Source organism: Phyllosticta capitalensis, assembly GCF_038381095.1.
Source record: "Phyllosticta capitalensis strain CBS 128856 chromosome Unknown BKA78scaffold_2, whole genome shotgun sequence".
In the NCBI taxonomy this organism is placed as follows: Eukaryota; Fungi; Ascomycota; class Dothideomycetes; order Botryosphaeriales; family Phyllostictaceae; genus Phyllosticta; species Phyllosticta capitalensis.
In genome coordinates, this window is record NW_027117440.1 from 2,545,553 (window position 1) to 2,563,703 (window position 18,151).

Here is an 18,151-nt window from a genome sequence, read left to right on the forward strand (position 1 = left end):
ATCCGCCTATCTGCGTAACCGCGCAAGGTGCAGACACGAATCAAACACCCTTGCGAAGATTGCTTTTTCTTTGCGGAGATCCAAGAAGTCCAGTCAACCGTGACCCACAGTGACAAGTCACATCCACCATGGACCACACCAATCCGATCCCCTTGTCCTCGCGTTCCCCTGTTGCCAGTCCCAAATCCATGGGTATCGACAATATCGCTGCAGTTTCACCGATACAGGAGACTCCACCGCGGGACACGGAGATAAAGCAATTGCTCTGGCGGTGCGCTTGAAAGTGCGCAAGATCGACGATTGTCAAGGTTCGTGACCAGAACGCTGGAAAGGAAGCCGGCAATCGTCCGCCTCGGGATTGACCGCTAGAACCACATCCACCCCTTTCACGACATGATTGGGCACGGAAGTGAGTGATGTGAGCCGCAAGCGCCTGGTGGGTTCAAGACTCAATTTGATACCCTTGCAAGTGACGAGGTGATCACGTCGTTGTCGAGGAAGCCACTCTTCAACAAGATCCCGTGAGGAGACGCCAGACAATTATAAAAAACGCCCCAGGGACGGACTAAGGTCCAGCAACCGACCACTCCTCAGGTGCCCGTGCCCAAAAAGTTGTGGAAGCTCCCACCGTTGGGCACGGGTACGACGGCGGTTCAAGTCATCTTTCAAATGTTGCTGAAGGGTGAGTATTCCATGACACCACTTCTGGGTCCTCCTTTCCTTCTGGACTATGCTGACTTTTGGGTTCCTCGACTGGGGAGCGTCTAGGGGAACGGAGACCTGGTTCCAAGGGGAATTTCCCAACTTCCCCCGGCGTCGTTGCAAGTATTTCGTCACCCTCGAAGTAGTGCGGTCTAATTCATCACCAGGAACCCATAATAAGGACCCAAAACGCCGATGTTGCAAACAGCGGCAGTCGATGAACTGTCGAGTTTCCTCCGAAAGGGTCAATCTTCGCCTATGCATCACGCGGAGAGCTCGAGGAACGTTCGACCGCGGCTAGCCAATTGGAGGTTGCAGGAATTTGTGGAAGCAAAGATGAGGAGATGAGAGCAACATGGAGCAGGCAGACAGGGATCACCGGGATCGACCATCGCTTTTGCGAGCTTGGGACCCAGACCAGATTCTTCCTATGGTAGAAGCGTCCTGCATCGTTCTTCTTTTTGCCTCGGAAAGAGAAAGCGAGACGAGTCCGCCGAGGCTACCTCATCGTCCGACAACGACAGCTCCTCGCCTCAAGATCGCCAACTGGAGAGCCTTCCTCTGAGCTCACAGCATGGTCGAGCGAAAAAGAGGCGTAAAAAGTCGAAGTCGCCTCCTGAAGAGCCATCGGACAGCTCCTCCGACTTCAGTGTTTCCTCAGAACGACCTCGCTCCGACGTGAGCGATACTGATGACTCTGAACCTGAGGACAAAACCCATCCGCAGTCTTCTCCTCATTCCGATGCCCCTAGAAGACGGCATTCCTCCCCTCAAGCTGAGTTCCGACCACGACCCACGTCGCCACGCCTACAAACTTGACCCCAATGCGACCTCTGCCATTGAGAGGAGCCAGGGAGCAAGCTTAGAGGCGAGAGAGACTGGAGAGAGAAGCGGAAGAGCAAAGGACGTCCCCCTCCCGAGCGCTCCAGCTCACCGAACCCGCTTTCGGACGCTCTCGTCACTGGACTCGAACGACGATCCGAAACCGAAGGTGAATACTCAGAGTCTGAAGAGTCTGAAGAGTCTTCGGAAAACTCGCCTGGAAAAGAGCAAGCAATGATTGACTCGTTGTATCCAGTCTCTAAAATTTCGCGCGACTCTCCTCAGATTGGTCATCCTACTTCGCCCGCGCTTAGGCGCAAGACGACGGTGGAGCTTTGCTCAAAGGAACCTGGACAAGAGACCGCAAGCGATGACGGCTTCGTGTATCACCCCGGCGGAGACCCCGGTAATGGGTCGTGCTGCACCACTTGTGCGATGGCCGGTGTCGCGGACTGTTGTCAATTTCTCCGGGTTGAGCTTTTCAACTCAAGTCCCGTCCGACGCCGCAACAACAAGGTATCAGCATCACCAGACTCCGGACACTGCGTCGGAGACGTCTGATTCTGGTTCCGAGGGGTTGATAAACTCCAGAGATGATGGTTGGGTCAGTGCGCACTCGGACGACACGGAATGCCCGGCCGGACGACTCCTGTGTTAATCGCTGTCCTGGATGGAGCCATTCCATCCAGAGATCGAGTGCCGGTTGTTGAACAATTCAATCAACGACACTTGGAACTCACCTCGTCTTGCTTATAACAAAGACCTCTGCACGGAGAAGTAACCCTGCAAACAGACACCGGTCAACATCACTACAAACAACCTCTGATACCCCCTTCTGTAATTAGCAATGATAAAACTAAAATCTCTCAACAACTGATGGCAAATTGACTTGTGCTTAGTGCTATGTTTGTGATGAGTGACTGCAACAAATCTTGGTCTATGCTTCTGTCTTGAGCGCAGGGTGCTTGGTTTCAACCTCAGATTGACAGTTTCAAAGACAGGTGAATGTTCACATCAATTTTGATGTTGAATTATGCCTGTCTGTTCATGACTTGAGGAGTTGAACCTGCCATGACAAATCAATTCTCAGGTTTTCTTGAATCATCGTGACAAAAAGAAACATGGAGTGCCGCCGAACTTCAGGTTTTATCATTCCAAGTAAGTCATATGTCTCTTGCTGGTAAAGTCCTGGTATATCTCCTCCAAAGCATCTCTCTTGCGTTTCCGAATCGACTCTTCATGCTCGGCCTCTTCGCGTTCCTCCTCCTCGACAAGTTCATCTTCGACCGTGTGCGGCGCCCACACGCGAATCGTGCCGTCTGAGTGCGCAGAGTAGAGCTCCACTTCATGAGGTCTCCATGCCAGACATTTGGTCCTGTTTTGCAGATTGCGCCCTCGACTGGTACCTCCCACTGTGCCTGTACTAATATGCGGAGTCTTCAGCCGCCTCAACAACTTACCGTCAAACATTTGAAAAACTAAGATTTCCTTGTCGCTTGGATAGAAGAGCAACTGCTTGCTCGGCGCCGTGAGAATGTCTGGCGATATCAGTGGTAATACCTGTGACGCCAGCTGGTTCTTGATTGTCGGTCCAAAATTGATCAGAGTGTTGGTGCCAGTAATCACATCCCAAACTCGCACTCGCTCGTCGTGTCCAGTGCTCACCAAGTATCGCCCGTCTTCGCTCCAGACCACACCATTTGCAGCTTCCGAGTGGGCGCGACCGACGTATCTGTTCCGCGCGCCGTCGCCTAGGCCATCTAAGCCCAAAACACCCAGCGAGTCGTCCATGTCAAGCACTCCCAAGCAACCAGAGGCGCGACGAATATCCCATATTCGGACAGTACCATCGGTGCCGCTGCTGGCCAAAATGTGCTCTTGCTTGGGGCTCCAGGCAGTGGACAGAACGAAACCGGTGTGACCAGGAAGACCATGGATTGCAAAACCGGTTCTCAAATCTGCCAAACGAACCATTTGTTGATGTGAAGCGACAGCCACAAGCCTTTGGCGATCAATTGGAGACATGGAATGCGAGTATACAACTTGGTCCAGGTCAACGGTGGTCACGGCTCGGAGTGGGTCGCTGTGGTATAGTTTGAGCGTGTGGTCGTAGGAGGAAGTGAGAACGGCGCCGGGCTCGCTGCTATGCCACGAGACATGAGTGATTCCGAGACGATGGGCCTTGGATGTCTTGTGAAGGGTGTCATATGGCATGTGTACGGTAATGTCGAATTCGCAGCGATCCTCGAGATTCCATAGAGAAACAGACGAGTCTGCGCCGCCAGAGACAAGGCTTTGGCTGTGGTCAGTCTGGCTTGAATATCAGGGCCATTCCAGCTCACTATTTGCCCTCATGTCCATCGATCGCTATCGAGTTGACACCCGCGCTATGGGCCAAAATGTCATTGTCGGTGTCGGAAGCACGCGCGGTTCCATCAAACTTGGTGCCGGTGGACTCGAGCGAGTGGAGCAGTCGGGTCGTCTCAAGGCGCTGGAAGGCCTGAGGCGCAAGATCGCCCAGTTCGCGTTGGAAGAGCAGGCTATTCATGCATTGAGCGGGGGAGCAAGCAGCGAGATCAAGCGAGGATGTGTCGAGGGCAGTCGAGGGAGCTGGAGAGAAGATGACCCAGCTGCGCGTGTGGCTTTTGAAGACGACCGTAGTGTAAACGGCTGCGGCGGTCGTTGTGGGCAAGTTGCGCACTTTTCGCGACGCGACTTTACGCGCCACGCGTATAGTACCCTAGCTTTGCTCCGGCTGTTCGTTGTTCGTGCGCAAACTGAAGCCGCAACATCTCCATCCTCCGCCTCCGCGTCGCAACCACTATCTCAGCGCCCCCACTCGCCCGTCTCTGCATTCTTGTTTCGATTTCCAGCAGTCAAGGGCCATGGCGCTTCTCACTTACAAGAAGGTTGTTGACTACAATGACCAGCAAGGTGCGTACGCAAGCTGCTGCCAAAACAAACCCGTCTGACAGTAGTCGCAGATGCTTTTGAAGACTTCCTCCGCTCCTACAAGTCCTCGTCGACCGAGGCGACAGATGCACTCGAGGATCTTCAGATTGACGGCGAAGACGAGGACTACGACTTTATGGACGACGATGACGGCGAAGGAGCGCAAAGAAGTCGTCGCAACCGCAGCCCCAAGGTCAAATACATGCAAATGCTGCAGGAGGTAGCCAATCGGACCCGCAACAGCGTACTGATAGAGCTGGATGACTTGGACGAGGTGCGCAAACCCTCAAATGCCCCTGGACGCGTTTCTGACCGCGCACGCAGTATGAAAAAGCCATGGGCGAGGACACTCCGGACCTCAAATTGGTCGAGTCGGTACAGAGAAACGCGAACCGCTACATTGAAATTCTTTCAAGAGCTGTCGACAAGGTCATGCCCGAGCCTACCTCTGAGCCCAACTACAAAGACGACGTTTTGGACATTATTATGACGCAGCGGTCGAGGCGAAATGACAGAGTGGTGGAATCCGCGGAAGCGGATGGGACCACCGCTGATGCTGATTCCATCTTTCCTCCAGAGCTTACCCGGAGATATACACTCAACTTCAAGCCCATCACTCCGTCCGGCTCGAGCAGCGAACGCGAATCAAAGGCGCTTGCTGTAAGACAAGTGCGCGGCGAGCATCTCGGCCATTTGATCACAGTACGAGGAATCGCCACCAGAGTCTCAGATGTCAAGCCATCCATCAAGGTCAACGCCTACACTTGCGATCGCTGTGGCTTCGAAATCTTCCAGCCTATCACCGCCAAGCAATTTACTCCCCTCGTCGACTGCCCTTCAAAGGACTGCAAGGAGAACAAATCCAAGGGCCAGCTTTTCCTCTCGACTCGCGCATGTAAATTTGTGCCTTTCCAAGAAGTCAAGATTCAGGAGATGGCAGACCAGGTCCCGGTTGGTCACATTCCAAGGCAGCTTACTGTGTACTGCCACGGCGCTCTCACGCGGCAAATCAACCCAGGCGATGTTATTGACATTGCCGGAATTTTCCTACCCACCCCATACACTGGCTTCAAGGCGATCAAGGCCGGCCTGCTCACCGACACATATCTTGAGGCTCAACATGTCAACCAGCACAAGAAGGCGTACGACGACATTGTCTTGGCTGGACCAACCCTCCGCCGTATGAACGAGCTGGAGAGATCAGGACAACTTTACGAGTACCTCTCCAGGTCCATCGCCCCTGAGATTTTCGGTCATCTCGACGTGAAGAAGGCGTTGTTGCTGCAGCTGATTGGCGGTGTCACTAAGGAAATGGGCGACGGTATGAGAATTCGTGGAGACATCAACGTCTGTTTGATGGGTGACCCTGGTGTTGCCAAATCCCAGCTCCTCAAGTACATCACCAAGGTCGCTCCCCGTGGAGTCTACACTACTGGTCGTGGTTCGAGCGGTGTCGGTTTGACCGCGGCAGTGATGCGCGATCCGGTCACAGACGAGATGGTCCTCGAAGGTGGTGCTCTTGTCCTCGCAGACAACGGCATGTGCTGTATCGATGAATTCGACAAGATGGACGACTCGGACCGTACTGCGATTCACGAAGTTATGGAGCAGCAGACCATTTCGATCAGTAAAGCTGGCATCACCACGACACTCAACGCGCGCACCTCAATTCTGGCAGCAGCCAACCCTCTCTACGGCCGTTACAACCCACGCATCTCGCCCGTCGAAAACATCAACCTCCCCGCCGCTCTCCTTTCACGTTTCGACGTCCTCTTCCTTATTCTCGACACGCCCTCGCGCGACGCGGACGAAGAGCTCGCCCGCCACGTTACTCACGTCCACATTCACAACAAGCACCCCGAGACCGCAGACAACGGCAGCGGCCCCATCTTCACGCCGCAAGAAGTGCGGCAATGGGTTGCTCGTGCGCGGTCATTCCGGCCGACGGTCCCCAAGGAAGTCAACGACTACCTGGTCACAGCCTACGTTCGCATGCGCCAGCAACAAGTCAAGGACGAATCGCAGCGCCGCGCCTTCACCCACACATCTCCGCGTACCCTCCTCGGTGTGCTGCGTCTGGCGCAAGCGCTCGCTCGCCTGCGTTTCGCCGAGCACGTCATCGTCGAGGACGTCGACGAAGCGCTGCGCCTCGTTGAGGTCAGCAAGGCCAGCTTGTACGCCGATGACCGCAACAAGGGCGCCGACCACAGCCCCAGCAGCAAGATCTATCACCTCGTCCGCGGCATGAAGGAGAGCGGCGCTGCCATGGCGGCTGACGGCTCCGGCGAGCTTGACTTGCGCCGTGTTCGCGAGCGTGTCCTCGCCAAGGGCTTTACTGCTGATCAGTTTGAGGAGGCTATTGATGAGTATGCTTTGATTGATGTAAGTTTTGCCATACCCCATCCTCCTACCCTTCTTCTTCTTCTTCTTCTCCTTGACCTTTCTTTTGCAACATCTGCTAACCCGAACCCCAGGTCTGGCAAACGGCCGGCGAAGGCACGAGGCTCGTCTTCATCGAGGCGGAGGACCAGGACATGGACGAGGACTTCTAAGCCACACGCACGCAGACGTAATAGTGAGAAAAGACGAAAAAGGGGCGCGCCGCAGAAACGCAAAAGACGAAAGTGAAGGCAGACTGCAAAAGGCACGCTGGCCGGCTGGCGTTTGGCGTAGCGGTGGATGGGTGGTCGGTGCGAGTAGTCAGGCGGACAGTAGTCGTGATATTTTTCATCCTCATGTTGTGTTTGTTCTTGGATCGGTGATTGATTCAGCACATTATACCAAGCTGTCTGTTTCGCAAGCCTGATGATGCGTGCTGTGCTGTGTGTCGTCCAATGAACATGATGGAACACCTCAGCCCCGTCTACCCACATGAATCTCTTCAAGTCAATCTTTATCCTCATACCAACCCCAGTCAAGCAAGCAACAGACACCCAATTCATCAAAAAGATGCAATTTCAATCGTCAATCGATGCATGGGCAGCAGCAACTATCTATCTAAAAAAGGGGGGTGGGTGTACCAAAAAAGAATTCAACAACAGGCCGGAAAGGCAAGGAATGTAAACAAGACGAGGCCAAACCACGACAGCACACCACGACGCCTGAAGTTCTACTTCCGCCGCGCCTTTTTCTTGCCCGATTTTCCACTTCCGCTTCGCTCTCTCGCACCAGAACTCGCTTCCTTGGTTGTTTTGTCTCGCCCGCTCGCGCTCGCGCTTGCGGCCGCTGCAGCCTGCTTGTGTCGTTCCCTCTCCTTTTCCCGTTCCCTCTCAACGCTGCTACCGCTGCCACTCCTGCCAGCTGGTTCGTCCACGTCGCCGCCTTCGTCGTACTGGACCTGTACCTCGTCATAGTCTCTGTCTGCACCTCTTCGGCCAGTATAGGCAGGACCGCCGTACCCATACATGCGTGCAGAGCCATCTCCTGGTGCGCCGCCATGTACAAGCGACGAGTCCGAGAAACTGCCCGCCGCGTTGCTGGCGTAGCTGGCGTCTTCGCGTCGACCAACGGGCACTCTGCGCGGGACCCTGGCGTAGGCGACGCCCGCTGCAGAGGGGTAAGGGTACGTTGGTCCGCCAGTCTGGTAGGCAAATGGATCAAGAGGCATGGGAGAAGGACGTTCGGAAGGGTGAACAGGGTATGGCGGGGTAGAAGGGTGCAATTGTCGTGGTGGCAGACGAGGATGAGGATAGTCGTCTGACTCGGCAAAGTCAGGACCAGTGCTAGAGTGGTGCGAGGAGTTGTAGGAAGAGGCACGGCTTTCCGGACGATAGTTGGACTCGTCTGCAAAAGCACCAGGGATGCCATAGGCGGGACTGCCAGGGACATTGCGGTTGCGGTCATGGGAGTTTGGAGGCGAAGGGGTAAATTGGCTCTCTTTGCTGCGGGTGCGCACGCCCTGGCTTTGGTCGCTAATGCTGCGATAATTGGCTCGAGAACTGCCAGTGGCGTACCCAAGAGGAGCTGCACCGCCACCTGGAATAACGAAGCCAGGAGGACCGGGAGAAGAGGAACTGGAATCGCTGGGAGAGAAATCAGGGTTGTGGCGTTGATTGGTCTGGCGGGAGTCAGGCGCCAAGAGCGGAGCGCGGGAGGCTTTTTTGGAGCGGGAGCTCAAGCCTTCAGATGAGGGCCGTGCGGATGAGGGATCAGCAAGGGCGGGTAGTTGACGGGAGCGCGGCCGGGTCAGGATTTCTAATTCCTCGTGAGTGAGACTGACGTCTGGCTGGCCACGGGCGCGAGCAACGCGGACGCGGTCGAGAGCGCGTTGGAAAAGGTATTTTTCCTCGTCCGGATCCAAGTAGTGCTCCCGGCCGGCGCCTCGACCATGATAATCATCTTGATAGTAGTCCTCCTCATAGGTCAAGCGGTCCTCTGCGAACCGCGGTCGTGAATTAATACCTTTACCAAGTAAGTACTCGTCAGAAAGAGAAGCCTGTCCCATCACTGCTCCCTTTTGCATCATCGGGTCCAGGAAGACGCCGCGTGTTGCAGGATGGAGCCCATAATACTCGTCTTCGTCACTGTCCCCCAATTCCTGAAACCTGTTGCTCCCGTATGGTACACCACCCCTCAAGTCAGACCTCCCCATGCGTGCTGCCCTTGCCCCGGGTGGTCTTCCCCATAGGGGCATTCTGTCGTGTGGAGTTCGCGGCCGACCACCTAGACCGCCTCCTCGGAAAAAGCTGACTCGATTGGCTTGTCCATGAAGGTTGCGTGGCCGAGGATGGTGACGGCCGAGGCGCCAATGAGCCACAGGACGGTCGTGATGGGCGAGGCCCACAGACCCAAGGGAACGGCGATGACGAACAGGGCCGTGTAGAGCTGGCTCGAAGTAGCCCGAGCGAAACCAACGTCCAAGTCGGAGCCCTGCAGCTTGCCAATGCCGTACATGCCGCCGGCGACGAGAATGATGACGAAGAGCAGGACGGGGTTTGTGAGGAGCGAGTAGATGGCCAGCATGACGAAGAGGACGGCATAGTTGGAGCTGAAGTAGCCCAAGTTGTAGTTCATGCGCGACTGGACCTCGCCAAAGTTTTGCGGTTTGCTAATGCGCTTGACGTCGAAGAATTCGCTGACGGGCTTGAGGTTGGCGAAGCGCGTGGACAACGAGGTGTTGCGAACGCCCTCGAAGCGCGAGCCCAGATTCAGGCGCGACGACAGGGCGTCGATGGGAATGCTGAGGCGTGACATGGCGAGGAATTGAGGTTGGGTGGAAAAGAGGGTTTGGTTCGACGTTGTTGGCTATAAGTAAAGGGGTGCTTTTTTAGCTCTGGTTACTTTTTGGACGGCGCGGCGCCGTTTCACGGGTGTGTGGACTAGGATGGGGGTGGGAAGCGAGCGGTAATTGTTTTGAGGAGGTTGAGAGAAGATACTCACTGTAAAAGATGGCTATGGAAGTGGAGAGAAAGTGGTGAATGGGATGAGAAGAGAGGAATCTTTGCGCCTGCGAAGGGACGGACGGGAGTACGTGGCTCTCGAGGGCCCGAAAAGGCATCAGCAACGGAGACGGCACCGCCACGATCTTGCACCGCCACGCCAGGCCAGGCACAGCACTGATTGTGGCTCTCGTCCCCTGACGATCAATTCGCAATTATCCGCTCTCCACCAAAAGTGGCACAGACCACGAAGAGAGATGGATTGTTGAATGGAAGAGAAAGAGACTAAAAAGAGGGCGACAATTGTCACCTTTATGCAGAGCGACAACAAGTAGTGTGCTAGCGCCAGAGAGGCTTGCGCGCGTCGGGTAGGCCCGTGGTTATGGCGTAGGCGGTGTGCCATTGGCCCACGTCTCCGGCCATCCTTGCGACGCGAGCCTCAGCTTGGTTCCACTCGCCCACCTCGTCGTGGCTTTCTTTTGCATCCAACTGCATATTGTCCAAACCTACATTTTCCCTTCCCTTCCCCACCCTCACCCCGGCGTAGAGTAGCCCGCCATGAAGCTCTCTACGCTGGCAGCCGTGCTGCTGTGCTGCTTTACCTCCTTCGTCGCAGCTTGGTCCAAAGAAGGTACGTTTCAACAACTCGCATGCAATTCAACCCACCGCCCGTCGTCCACTGCCACGGCTTTTCGCCTCTCCTCACGGTTGTAAAACTCACAAATTTGAAAGACCACGAGATCTTTCGTATTCGCGACGAAGTCGTCGCCGCCGAGGGCCCTAACACGACCTTCTACTCATTCCTCGGCGTGTCCCCATCCGCTTCCCTCGATCAAATCAACAAGGCCTACCGCAAGAAATCCCGTCAGATTCATCCCGACAAAGCGCGCCAGGCTTTTCTCGCGACCTATGCCAAACCGCAACCCAAGTCCAAGTCCAAGGACAAGAAGAAGCCCGGCGTCACGGTTCGCAAGCAACCCTCGGCCAAAGAAATCAAGGCTTTTGACAAGGAGGCTTCTGCCCGCTTTGCACGCCTCGGTATAGTGGCCAACATTCTGCGTGGTCCTGGCCGCGAGCGCTACGATCACTTCATGAGAAATGGGTTCCCCGCCTGGCGTGGTACTGGCTACTACTACAGCCGTTTCCGTCCTGGTCTCGGCTCCGTCATGCTGGGTCTCTTTGTCTTCATGGGTGGAGCTGCACACTACGGCGCGCTATACTTGGGCTGGAAGCGCCAGAAGGAGTTTGTCGAAAGATATATTCGCCACGCCCGGCGCATGGCATGGGGCGACGAGCTCGGTATCCAAGGACTTCCTGGCGGTCTTGGTGTCAACGGTGTGACAACTTCTTCCCCAGAACCTGGAAATGGGTCAGAGGAGGAAAAGCAATATGTGGATGAAAATGGCAAGCCCGTTGTAATGAATCGCAAGCAAAAGCGTGCCCAGGAAAAGCAAGAGAAGAAGGAGGCGGCCAAGAAGGGCGAGAAGAACGCAAGGGCAGCAAACAGGGCAAAAAATGGTGGTGTGAGCACGCCTGTCGAGACTGAGCTGACCAGCGGTGGCCCTCAGGGCGCACGCAAGAGGGTTCAGGCCGAGAACGGCAAGGTCTTGATTGTGGACAGCGCTGGCAATGTCTTCTTGGAGGAAACGACGGACGAGGGAGAGACGCATGAGTTCCTGCTCGACGTAAGTAAAAAGCCTGAAAGTGTTTGTAGACATGTCTAACAGCCATACAGGTCGGAGAAATCCCCAAGCCCACTTTCCGCGACACTGCGGTCGTCCGCCTGCCCGTCTGGGCTTACAGAAAATCCGTCGGCCGCCTCTTTGGTTCCTCTCACGATGAAGCTGCTGAGCACGATATTCACGTCGACGTCGATGCTGGTTCGGAAGAGGAGACCAACGGCGACGTGATGATCAACGGCGAGGCAAAGGACTCTTCTGACATTCTCAAGAGCGCTGCTGCCGCGAATCCCAACGCAGAGAGCAGAAAGAGAAAGACGAAGAGGAACAAATAGGGGACGAGGGCCTACGTGTCTAAAAAGTATCTATGCATGCATTTAAGAATATACCTTGTTGAAATCAGCTGAGGTGGTATGTCGGGCAGTCGACTAACTGCTCCTCGTGATTAGTCCTCTTTCGCCAGGTGGCTCGTTCGATATAAGCCGCCTATTTAAACTGACATCTTTCTGCGACTGCTTCCTCTGTTAACTGCCTCTTCCAAGCCCACATCGAAAAGGCACTGGAAATACGCCAAAGACCACTAATATCGAGCTTCGCGCGGAAGGCCAAAACCGATTACATTACTCCTTTGGTTTTCGTTCTCCAAATCAACCAGGTGATATTTTTCAGTTGCCAACATCCCAAACACTCCTCTCCATCATCGACCCTTGCTGCTGCTGTTCAACACCACATAGCAACCATCTCGCTCTCCCGCTTTGGAAAAGGATAGACGCATCCAAAGACGGAATCACCCCACCACTGACCAGGTCTAGGAGGGAAAATAAGGGGCCTCTCGCCGAGGCACAAAAGTACATGCGGTCTCTGTTCACCCAAAGGCGGAGAGTGGGACCTCCCGTCCGTATCTGCTAGTTGCTCGAGGCGCGAAAGTTGAGCGTTGGATTTGTCAGGGAAAAGAGAGGGGAGGGTTCTTATATGCAAAAGAACGAGGTATTTGGCGTGGGTCTGGTCACATGTCTGTAAGTGATGGACGTGGAGCCTGAATACCTTATGGTACGTAATTGCCCTGTCATTCTTGACGAATTGGTATAGGCTCAAGCAATACTACTCGTCATCATCATCCTATCCCGTTCATACAGTGTCTGAAGAGAGGAAATACATACTTCGCATACCAGCAAGGCGAAATCATCAATGGCCATGCGGGCGCGGTCCAAGTCAACATATGTCAAGATGTGGAAATCCAGTGCCTCTTGAACTTTGTCCATTCTGGGCTTTCCAGGTTCTGGGGATGGGCAAACTGTTTATATACCCAAGGGCCAGAAACTTTGCGGGGGCATGAGCGAGGTCACGAGCTCAAAAGGAGGAGCCATGCACTTTTTGTGGCATTGTGACTACTTAGCCTTCATTGAAGTGGTTTGACTCATGTACAGCGCTGTGTCAGGAGGGATCTGAGCGCGATGACCCAGAGTCTAACTTCTGTCTGCGTCTCCACGGATGGATGCTGAGCAATCTTTTTGAATAGTGCTGCGTGACGCTACTGCAATACAACATTACGACAAATCCCATGCATGTAAGGTCCAGAATGGCGGGGTGAACATTCCGGATCCCGAAAGCAGACAAAAGTCAAAACTACTTCCTTGATCAGCCGCAAAAAGCCAAGTAGATGTAGTCTCCGCCTGCTAGGTTTCGTGAAATCGAGAGGTCCTTGGGTTGGAGAGAGGTCGAGTAGCTGGTTGTGACATGATGTTTATATAGCCTGCCCCGATGGATTAAGTGCCAAGCAGAAGTCATGTGAACTGAGTGAAATCACAAGGAGCAGACCTACGATGGCACAGATCTTGGTTTTATTGACCTGAGCTGTGTATATAAAATCTCATGGTATCTTGCCTTTCGAATTTTCGATCATGCAGCAATCTGACAACGAAGCTGAGCAGGTAAAGATAAAGACGGACTGGACTTTCCGCTCTCTTTCTTCGGGCTCAAAATGGAGAATTTTTTTTCTCATTGCTTCTCAGATCAACTGGTAAATAGCATCTCGTCACGATGGTGTGGCCAACCATCTCTCCTTCTGCCATCGCCTATCCAAACACTCATATTGTGCTTTGAGACCACATGGGCGAATCAATCCAAAGCCCCCAATGACTTCCGTGCGATTCAAAAATGAGTCTTCACTTGGTGGACCTGTTCTGTATTCAAATCGTGAGCGGTCCGGGACGTCGCAACCTCCTCCAACTCGCCAGGGAGACAAATGATCCACACTTACCTTTTTTCTGCTCTGCAACCACGCTTTGAAATCGTCGTCCGCTTCCACGCATTCTCCCAAGGCCGCACACACATTATCCAAATGTGGATGCATGCCGCTGGTGCAATCCAAGTACTTCCAAGCGTCTGCACATGGCATCTTTTCTTTGAGCAGTTGCATATTCCTGGCCTCGATTGCCGCCATTTTCTCTTTGTCGACGGGTCTCCAAAGGTCAAAGATAGTGATCGCTGCAATGAGGCATAGGGTTCTGGGCCAGAGCTTGGGAATTCGCATGCTGCCGAGGTTTTGCGCGTAACGGTATGGGGGCACAGTGTGTGACGAAAGAAGTTGCTAATCCGAGAATCTCTATCGCCAAGTCAGCACACATAGAGACGAGGAGTCTTCAAGTGCTTGCGTGTAAGTATGCGGTGACTTGAATCAAAGCCTGGGGAGAGGGGCCAAACCAAAGCCGTAAGAAGCGATGCGTGTAGGGAGAAGTTGTGGTTGATGGTGGATGATATTGTAATACTCTTGGATTCCAGGCCTTTTTCTTCTTGAGTGCTATGGAGCATCGTATTTAGTGAAGGATTCTATTGCTTGCGCTTTCAAAACTGTCGCACCCTACTTACCTGCCTTGCGTTGATTCTCATGGATTCCAGCTCACTCGGCAGAGATCCCTTTTTCTTTATCCCACTCATGTAGAGATGTCTATGGCGTACTTTGCTCAATGAAAACTTCCGCTTGATGTAGCAATGTCTCCCTTAGAGACGTCGCGTCTTTGCGATGACATCTCCACGATCGCCCAACTCTATGCACATCGCCCATTCTTCACAAAAATGATCGAGCACCGGAAATCTATCAAAGCTACAGCCGTATTTTTCATATCGCTGCGCGCAGATTGCTTTCTCTACGTTTCGTCGATGTGTCATTTTCTCATTGTACTTCAACTGATAGTATATGACCATGGCGACGACGCATAGGATCATGAGCCAATGCATGCTGTTGGGGTTCTGTATGCCCAGGTTTGATGAGAGGCAGGGAGAGTGGGAGATGGGCTGAACGAGAGCCGTAGGCGATGTTGCGAGTAAGGACAGGAGGTAGTGAGAAGTAGGTAGCTCAATGATGCGTCTTCTCATTTGAAGTGTTTTTCTCTCCTCAAGACAACGAAGTGCGTCTATGCAATTGAAACAAAAGCACAAGTGAGTTGACTCGAATCTATCCGTCCGGGAACTTCCAAACTGTGTGAAGCAGTGGAAGCATCTACCCTTTGATCGTGCTCTGAAGATTGCATTTCAGCTTGTCTTACCCGACTGTCTCACTCACCTCATTTGTTCCTTCTCGATTCTGGCACATTCGGATCGAGAGCTTTAAGTCCAGCCTCATGGATGAGTCCATTCTGAAAATTTAATCCCAAACGGAAAGACTACAATGAGATTCGAGCGGTATCTCTTTCAAGATTCTCGCTGCCACAAAACAAACAGCCGAATCACAAAGCCGATGAGCGTGTGGGAGGTACAGAGATGGTCGCCACTGCCGTTTCAAACTCCACACTTTTCCTCAGCCCTCCCCCTCACACACCTCCAGTGACACAACCAACCTATCGGCCCCAAAAATTTGCCATCGCCGCTCTGCGCCTCTCCCCGCACGACCTCGCCGTCATCTCGACTCCATCCATCGGACACAAGGTAAATCAGGCACACAACGCCCTGTCCTCAGGAATTGACCGGTGCCCCATAACTCAGCGTCAAGGCAATCAATCTGGCACACGGACCCCACAATGGCGTTTCCTGTGCCATGATCGAGAGATTTTTGCTTATCGCAGGAAAGTGAGGGCGGGAAAGTACTTGCGAGAATATGTACCTGCGCCGCACCCAGGCAGCGAGGTTGGTGTTTGTGCCACCGTGGCGCGGCTGGCGCGCTGTTGACGTGAGGCGCGGCTATTCGGCTGCGATTGGTGTGTCAGGGGTCAGCCGCGGCGTGGAGCGGAGCATTTGTGATGCGATGCAGCTGGGATGTAGGTGATTGTGGAGATTTTAGACAAGGCTGATGGCTGTTGCTGACCAGATTTTGGTGACGTCGAGGTTGGAGTTGATGCTTTTTTGATGTCGGCGGGAAATTTGATTGTGAAGTCGGAAAGCGCTGCTGGATACGCGACTTTGCTTTTTGGTGAGGGAAATAGCAACGGAACTATCTCAGAAGCAAGGGAGGTGCTGACCACCTCAGTCGAGTCGCTCAGACGGGGGCCGCTTCCCACCGGGCTTCGCGCGAAAGGCGAAAGATTTTCCATGGAACTTCAAGCTGAATCCTCCCTGTCTCGTCCACTTACCACCTGAATCGATATCTCATCGACTTCAAAAAGAATGAGTGGCTTCACTCCTACCTTGAACAAGGTGATTGAAATGGTCGGCCGACTCAGGGGTATCGCGCATTCTTTCCACAGTTGCACACTAGGACTGGTCAGAGACTCCATCATTCTGAGATCTTGAAATTCAATTCAAAAACAGCCTTACGACTCAGAAACGCCGTCATCTTAGACTGTCTGGTCTTTTGCTCGTGCTAAATGCATCGTAGAAGGGTTGGTCATGCGTTTTGGCCTTTCCCCTGACATCGAATATCTCTTTGTTACCGGTCTATTTTTCAGTCCCGCCACCCTTAGATCATTGCTGCACACTACAAAATGCCGTTGCTCTCTCCATGATATGAATCCCAGGTGCGGTTGGGTTGTGCAAGAAGGACTACATGTGTGGCGACTGCTACTGCACCATGCTTCTCTGCGGAACCCCACTCCAGTATCCTCCGTATGTAATTAAGACTTTGGGCTTGTGTAAGTTCATCTTTTATTGCGAGTCACAGGCAACTGGAGCAGTGGGTAAACACTTGAATATACCAAAACGGCGATGGAGCGCGACGCATTTTAATAATGATGATGTCGTTTGCTAACCCGAGTTTCAGGTTATGAAAGCGGGAAGTATGATGATACACAGAGAGAAGACGGTGGTGAATCAAAAGTTTCCTCCTTGCTTGGCAAAAAAGCAGTAAAAGTTTGCGAACCCCAAGAAGTGCAGCCATGGAGGCGAGAGTGAGCACGACACCAAAATGGCAGGTCAGCATTAGTGAGAAGCCGGAGCTTATATACTCAAGGACAAATTGACAGCGCTCGTGACGCAAGAGTCGTTTGCACATGACCAGTTGAGGCTTGCGACCAGCATGAACCACTTCCGCTAACTATAAAACCCCATAATTGTCTAGGAGAGAACCCTCCCTCGACACAGAATCTGACCAGTTGGCAGTACAGGTGAAGAGACAGCCCCTTCAGCCATCGCACCATGAATACTTTCCTGTCCTGTCGGTGTTCCAGAAGAACCACTCCAGCTCCACTGGCATTGGAGAAAACGTCCCACGGCCCGTTGCTCCCCATCTGTAGGTTGGTTCTTCAACATTAACCGTCAATAAGTAATGACGGAGACCATCAACCAAAACCGATTTTACTCTCCGCAACAAATCTGTAGTGAAGTCGTGACAAAGTTGAAAAGTTTCTGCCCAGTGCTGCAAAAGCACAACCATAAGTACCCCGAACCAGAACGCAGCAAAAAAGTACGTTCGTGGCATGGTTTTTCTGCACATTGGCTGGCCTCAGGATTGATGTTCAGGGCAAGAAGAGGAAAGATGCACAGATTTATAGTCACAACTCTTGTCCTCATCACAGGCCTCTTCCACGAGACCACACACGGCGCTGGGTGAACGTGTGCTTGTGACCGGAGCTCTGACCGCCGCCCTCGAAGTACAAAATCCGCGACCTTCCTCTCATAGCTTTTCCAATTGCGCCTGCCAGGATTGCTCCAGAATTGCAGTGAATTCACACAATGACAAGGAACACTTCTGCAGCGTCGGACTGCGCACAAAGCTCACTGGCTTGGCCTGTCTGGAGGCGAGTCCACGACTCGAATGAGCGACTGTTCCTTCTAAACCAAACCTGCCATCTTGAAATTGATCATCAGTATGCGGAAGTGATATCTTGCTGCACTACACTGCAATGAAGAAAGGAACGTTGCATGCTGATGACTCTGTGACTCGCATTTGCGAATGACAAGAGAGGTTGCAGCAGCTAAAATCAGCAAAAGCAAACGAAACCACAGTGATAGGCTTGATTGCTTGGATGCCAAGTGAACCCTTCGTTGATCGACATGTCTTTGAGATTGTCGACGACACGGCTTGGGGTACCTAGGGAGGGAAGGAGAGCAGATTATATAGTCAGTCCGCAGCCCTACTCAGAGACACGCGCCTTGTTTCGCACACTGACCTCATCGTGCCTGCCAGCGCACACCAGGAGTCGCGTGCCTGCGACTGTCTTCGTGAACACCCCCTGACGCCTTCCCCTG

At 53.3% G+C, this 18,151-nt stretch overlaps 6 protein-coding genes across 6 annotated transcripts; 3 read left to right on the forward strand and 3 right to left on the reverse strand.

Moving 5' to 3' along the window:
- Positions 1-1,057: 1,057 nt before the first annotated feature.
- Positions 1,058-2,085, forward strand: BKA78DRAFT_292845 (uncharacterized protein; the record flags this gene model as incomplete). Its single annotated transcript, XM_066886114.1, has 3 exons — positions 1,058-1,135; positions 1,177-1,380; positions 1,549-2,085. The coding sequence occupies 3 exons, from the start codon at positions 1,058-1,060 to the stop codon at positions 2,083-2,085; spliced, it is 819 nt and encodes a 272-aa protein (XP_066748155.1).
- Positions 2,086-2,364: 279 nt separating this feature from the next.
- On the reverse strand, positions 2,365-4,123 carry BKA78DRAFT_306734 (WD40-repeat-containing domain protein). The gene is made up of 2 exons (XM_066887804.1): positions 3,867-4,123; positions 2,365-3,817 (listed from the first exon to the last, which is right to left on the reverse strand). Exons 1-2 carry the CDS (start codon positions 4,070-4,072, stop codon positions 2,674-2,676), a joined length of 1,350 nt encoding a protein of 449 aa, XP_066748156.1. The 5' UTR covers positions 4,073-4,123; the 3' UTR covers positions 2,365-2,673.
- A 286-nt stretch (positions 4,124-4,409) lies between these two features.
- Positions 4,410-7,028, forward strand: BKA78DRAFT_350182 (DNA replication licensing factor MCM7; the record flags this gene model as incomplete). Its single annotated transcript, XM_066890941.1, has 4 exons — positions 4,410-4,458; positions 4,509-4,750; positions 4,801-6,858; positions 6,951-7,028. The coding sequence occupies 4 exons, from the start codon at positions 4,410-4,412 to the stop codon at positions 7,026-7,028; spliced, it is 2,427 nt and encodes an 808-aa protein (XP_066748157.1).
- A 557-nt stretch (positions 7,029-7,585) lies between these two features.
- Positions 7,586-9,109, reverse strand: BKA78DRAFT_350183 (uncharacterized protein; the record flags this gene model as incomplete). Its single annotated transcript, XM_066890942.1, has 1 exon — positions 7,586-9,109. One exon carries the CDS (start codon positions 9,107-9,109, stop codon positions 7,586-7,588), a length of 1,524 nt encoding a protein of 507 aa, XP_066748158.1.
- Positions 9,110-9,138: 29 nt separating this feature from the next.
- On the reverse strand, positions 9,139-9,669 carry BKA78DRAFT_246758 (PRA1 family protein-domain-containing protein; the record flags this gene model as incomplete). Its single annotated transcript, XM_066884241.1, has 1 exon — positions 9,139-9,669. The coding sequence occupies one exon, from the start codon at positions 9,667-9,669 to the stop codon at positions 9,139-9,141; it is 531 nt and encodes a 176-aa protein (XP_066748159.1).
- Positions 9,670-10,119: 450 nt separating this feature from the next.
- Positions 10,120-11,928, forward strand: BKA78DRAFT_306739 (uncharacterized protein). The gene is made up of 2 exons (XM_066887805.1): positions 10,120-11,539; positions 11,590-11,928. The coding sequence occupies exons 1-2, from the start codon at positions 10,505-10,507 to the stop codon at positions 11,866-11,868; spliced, it is 1,314 nt and encodes a 437-aa protein (XP_066748160.1). The 5' UTR covers positions 10,120-10,504; the 3' UTR covers positions 11,869-11,928.
- Positions 11,929-18,151: the final 6,223 nt, after the last annotated feature.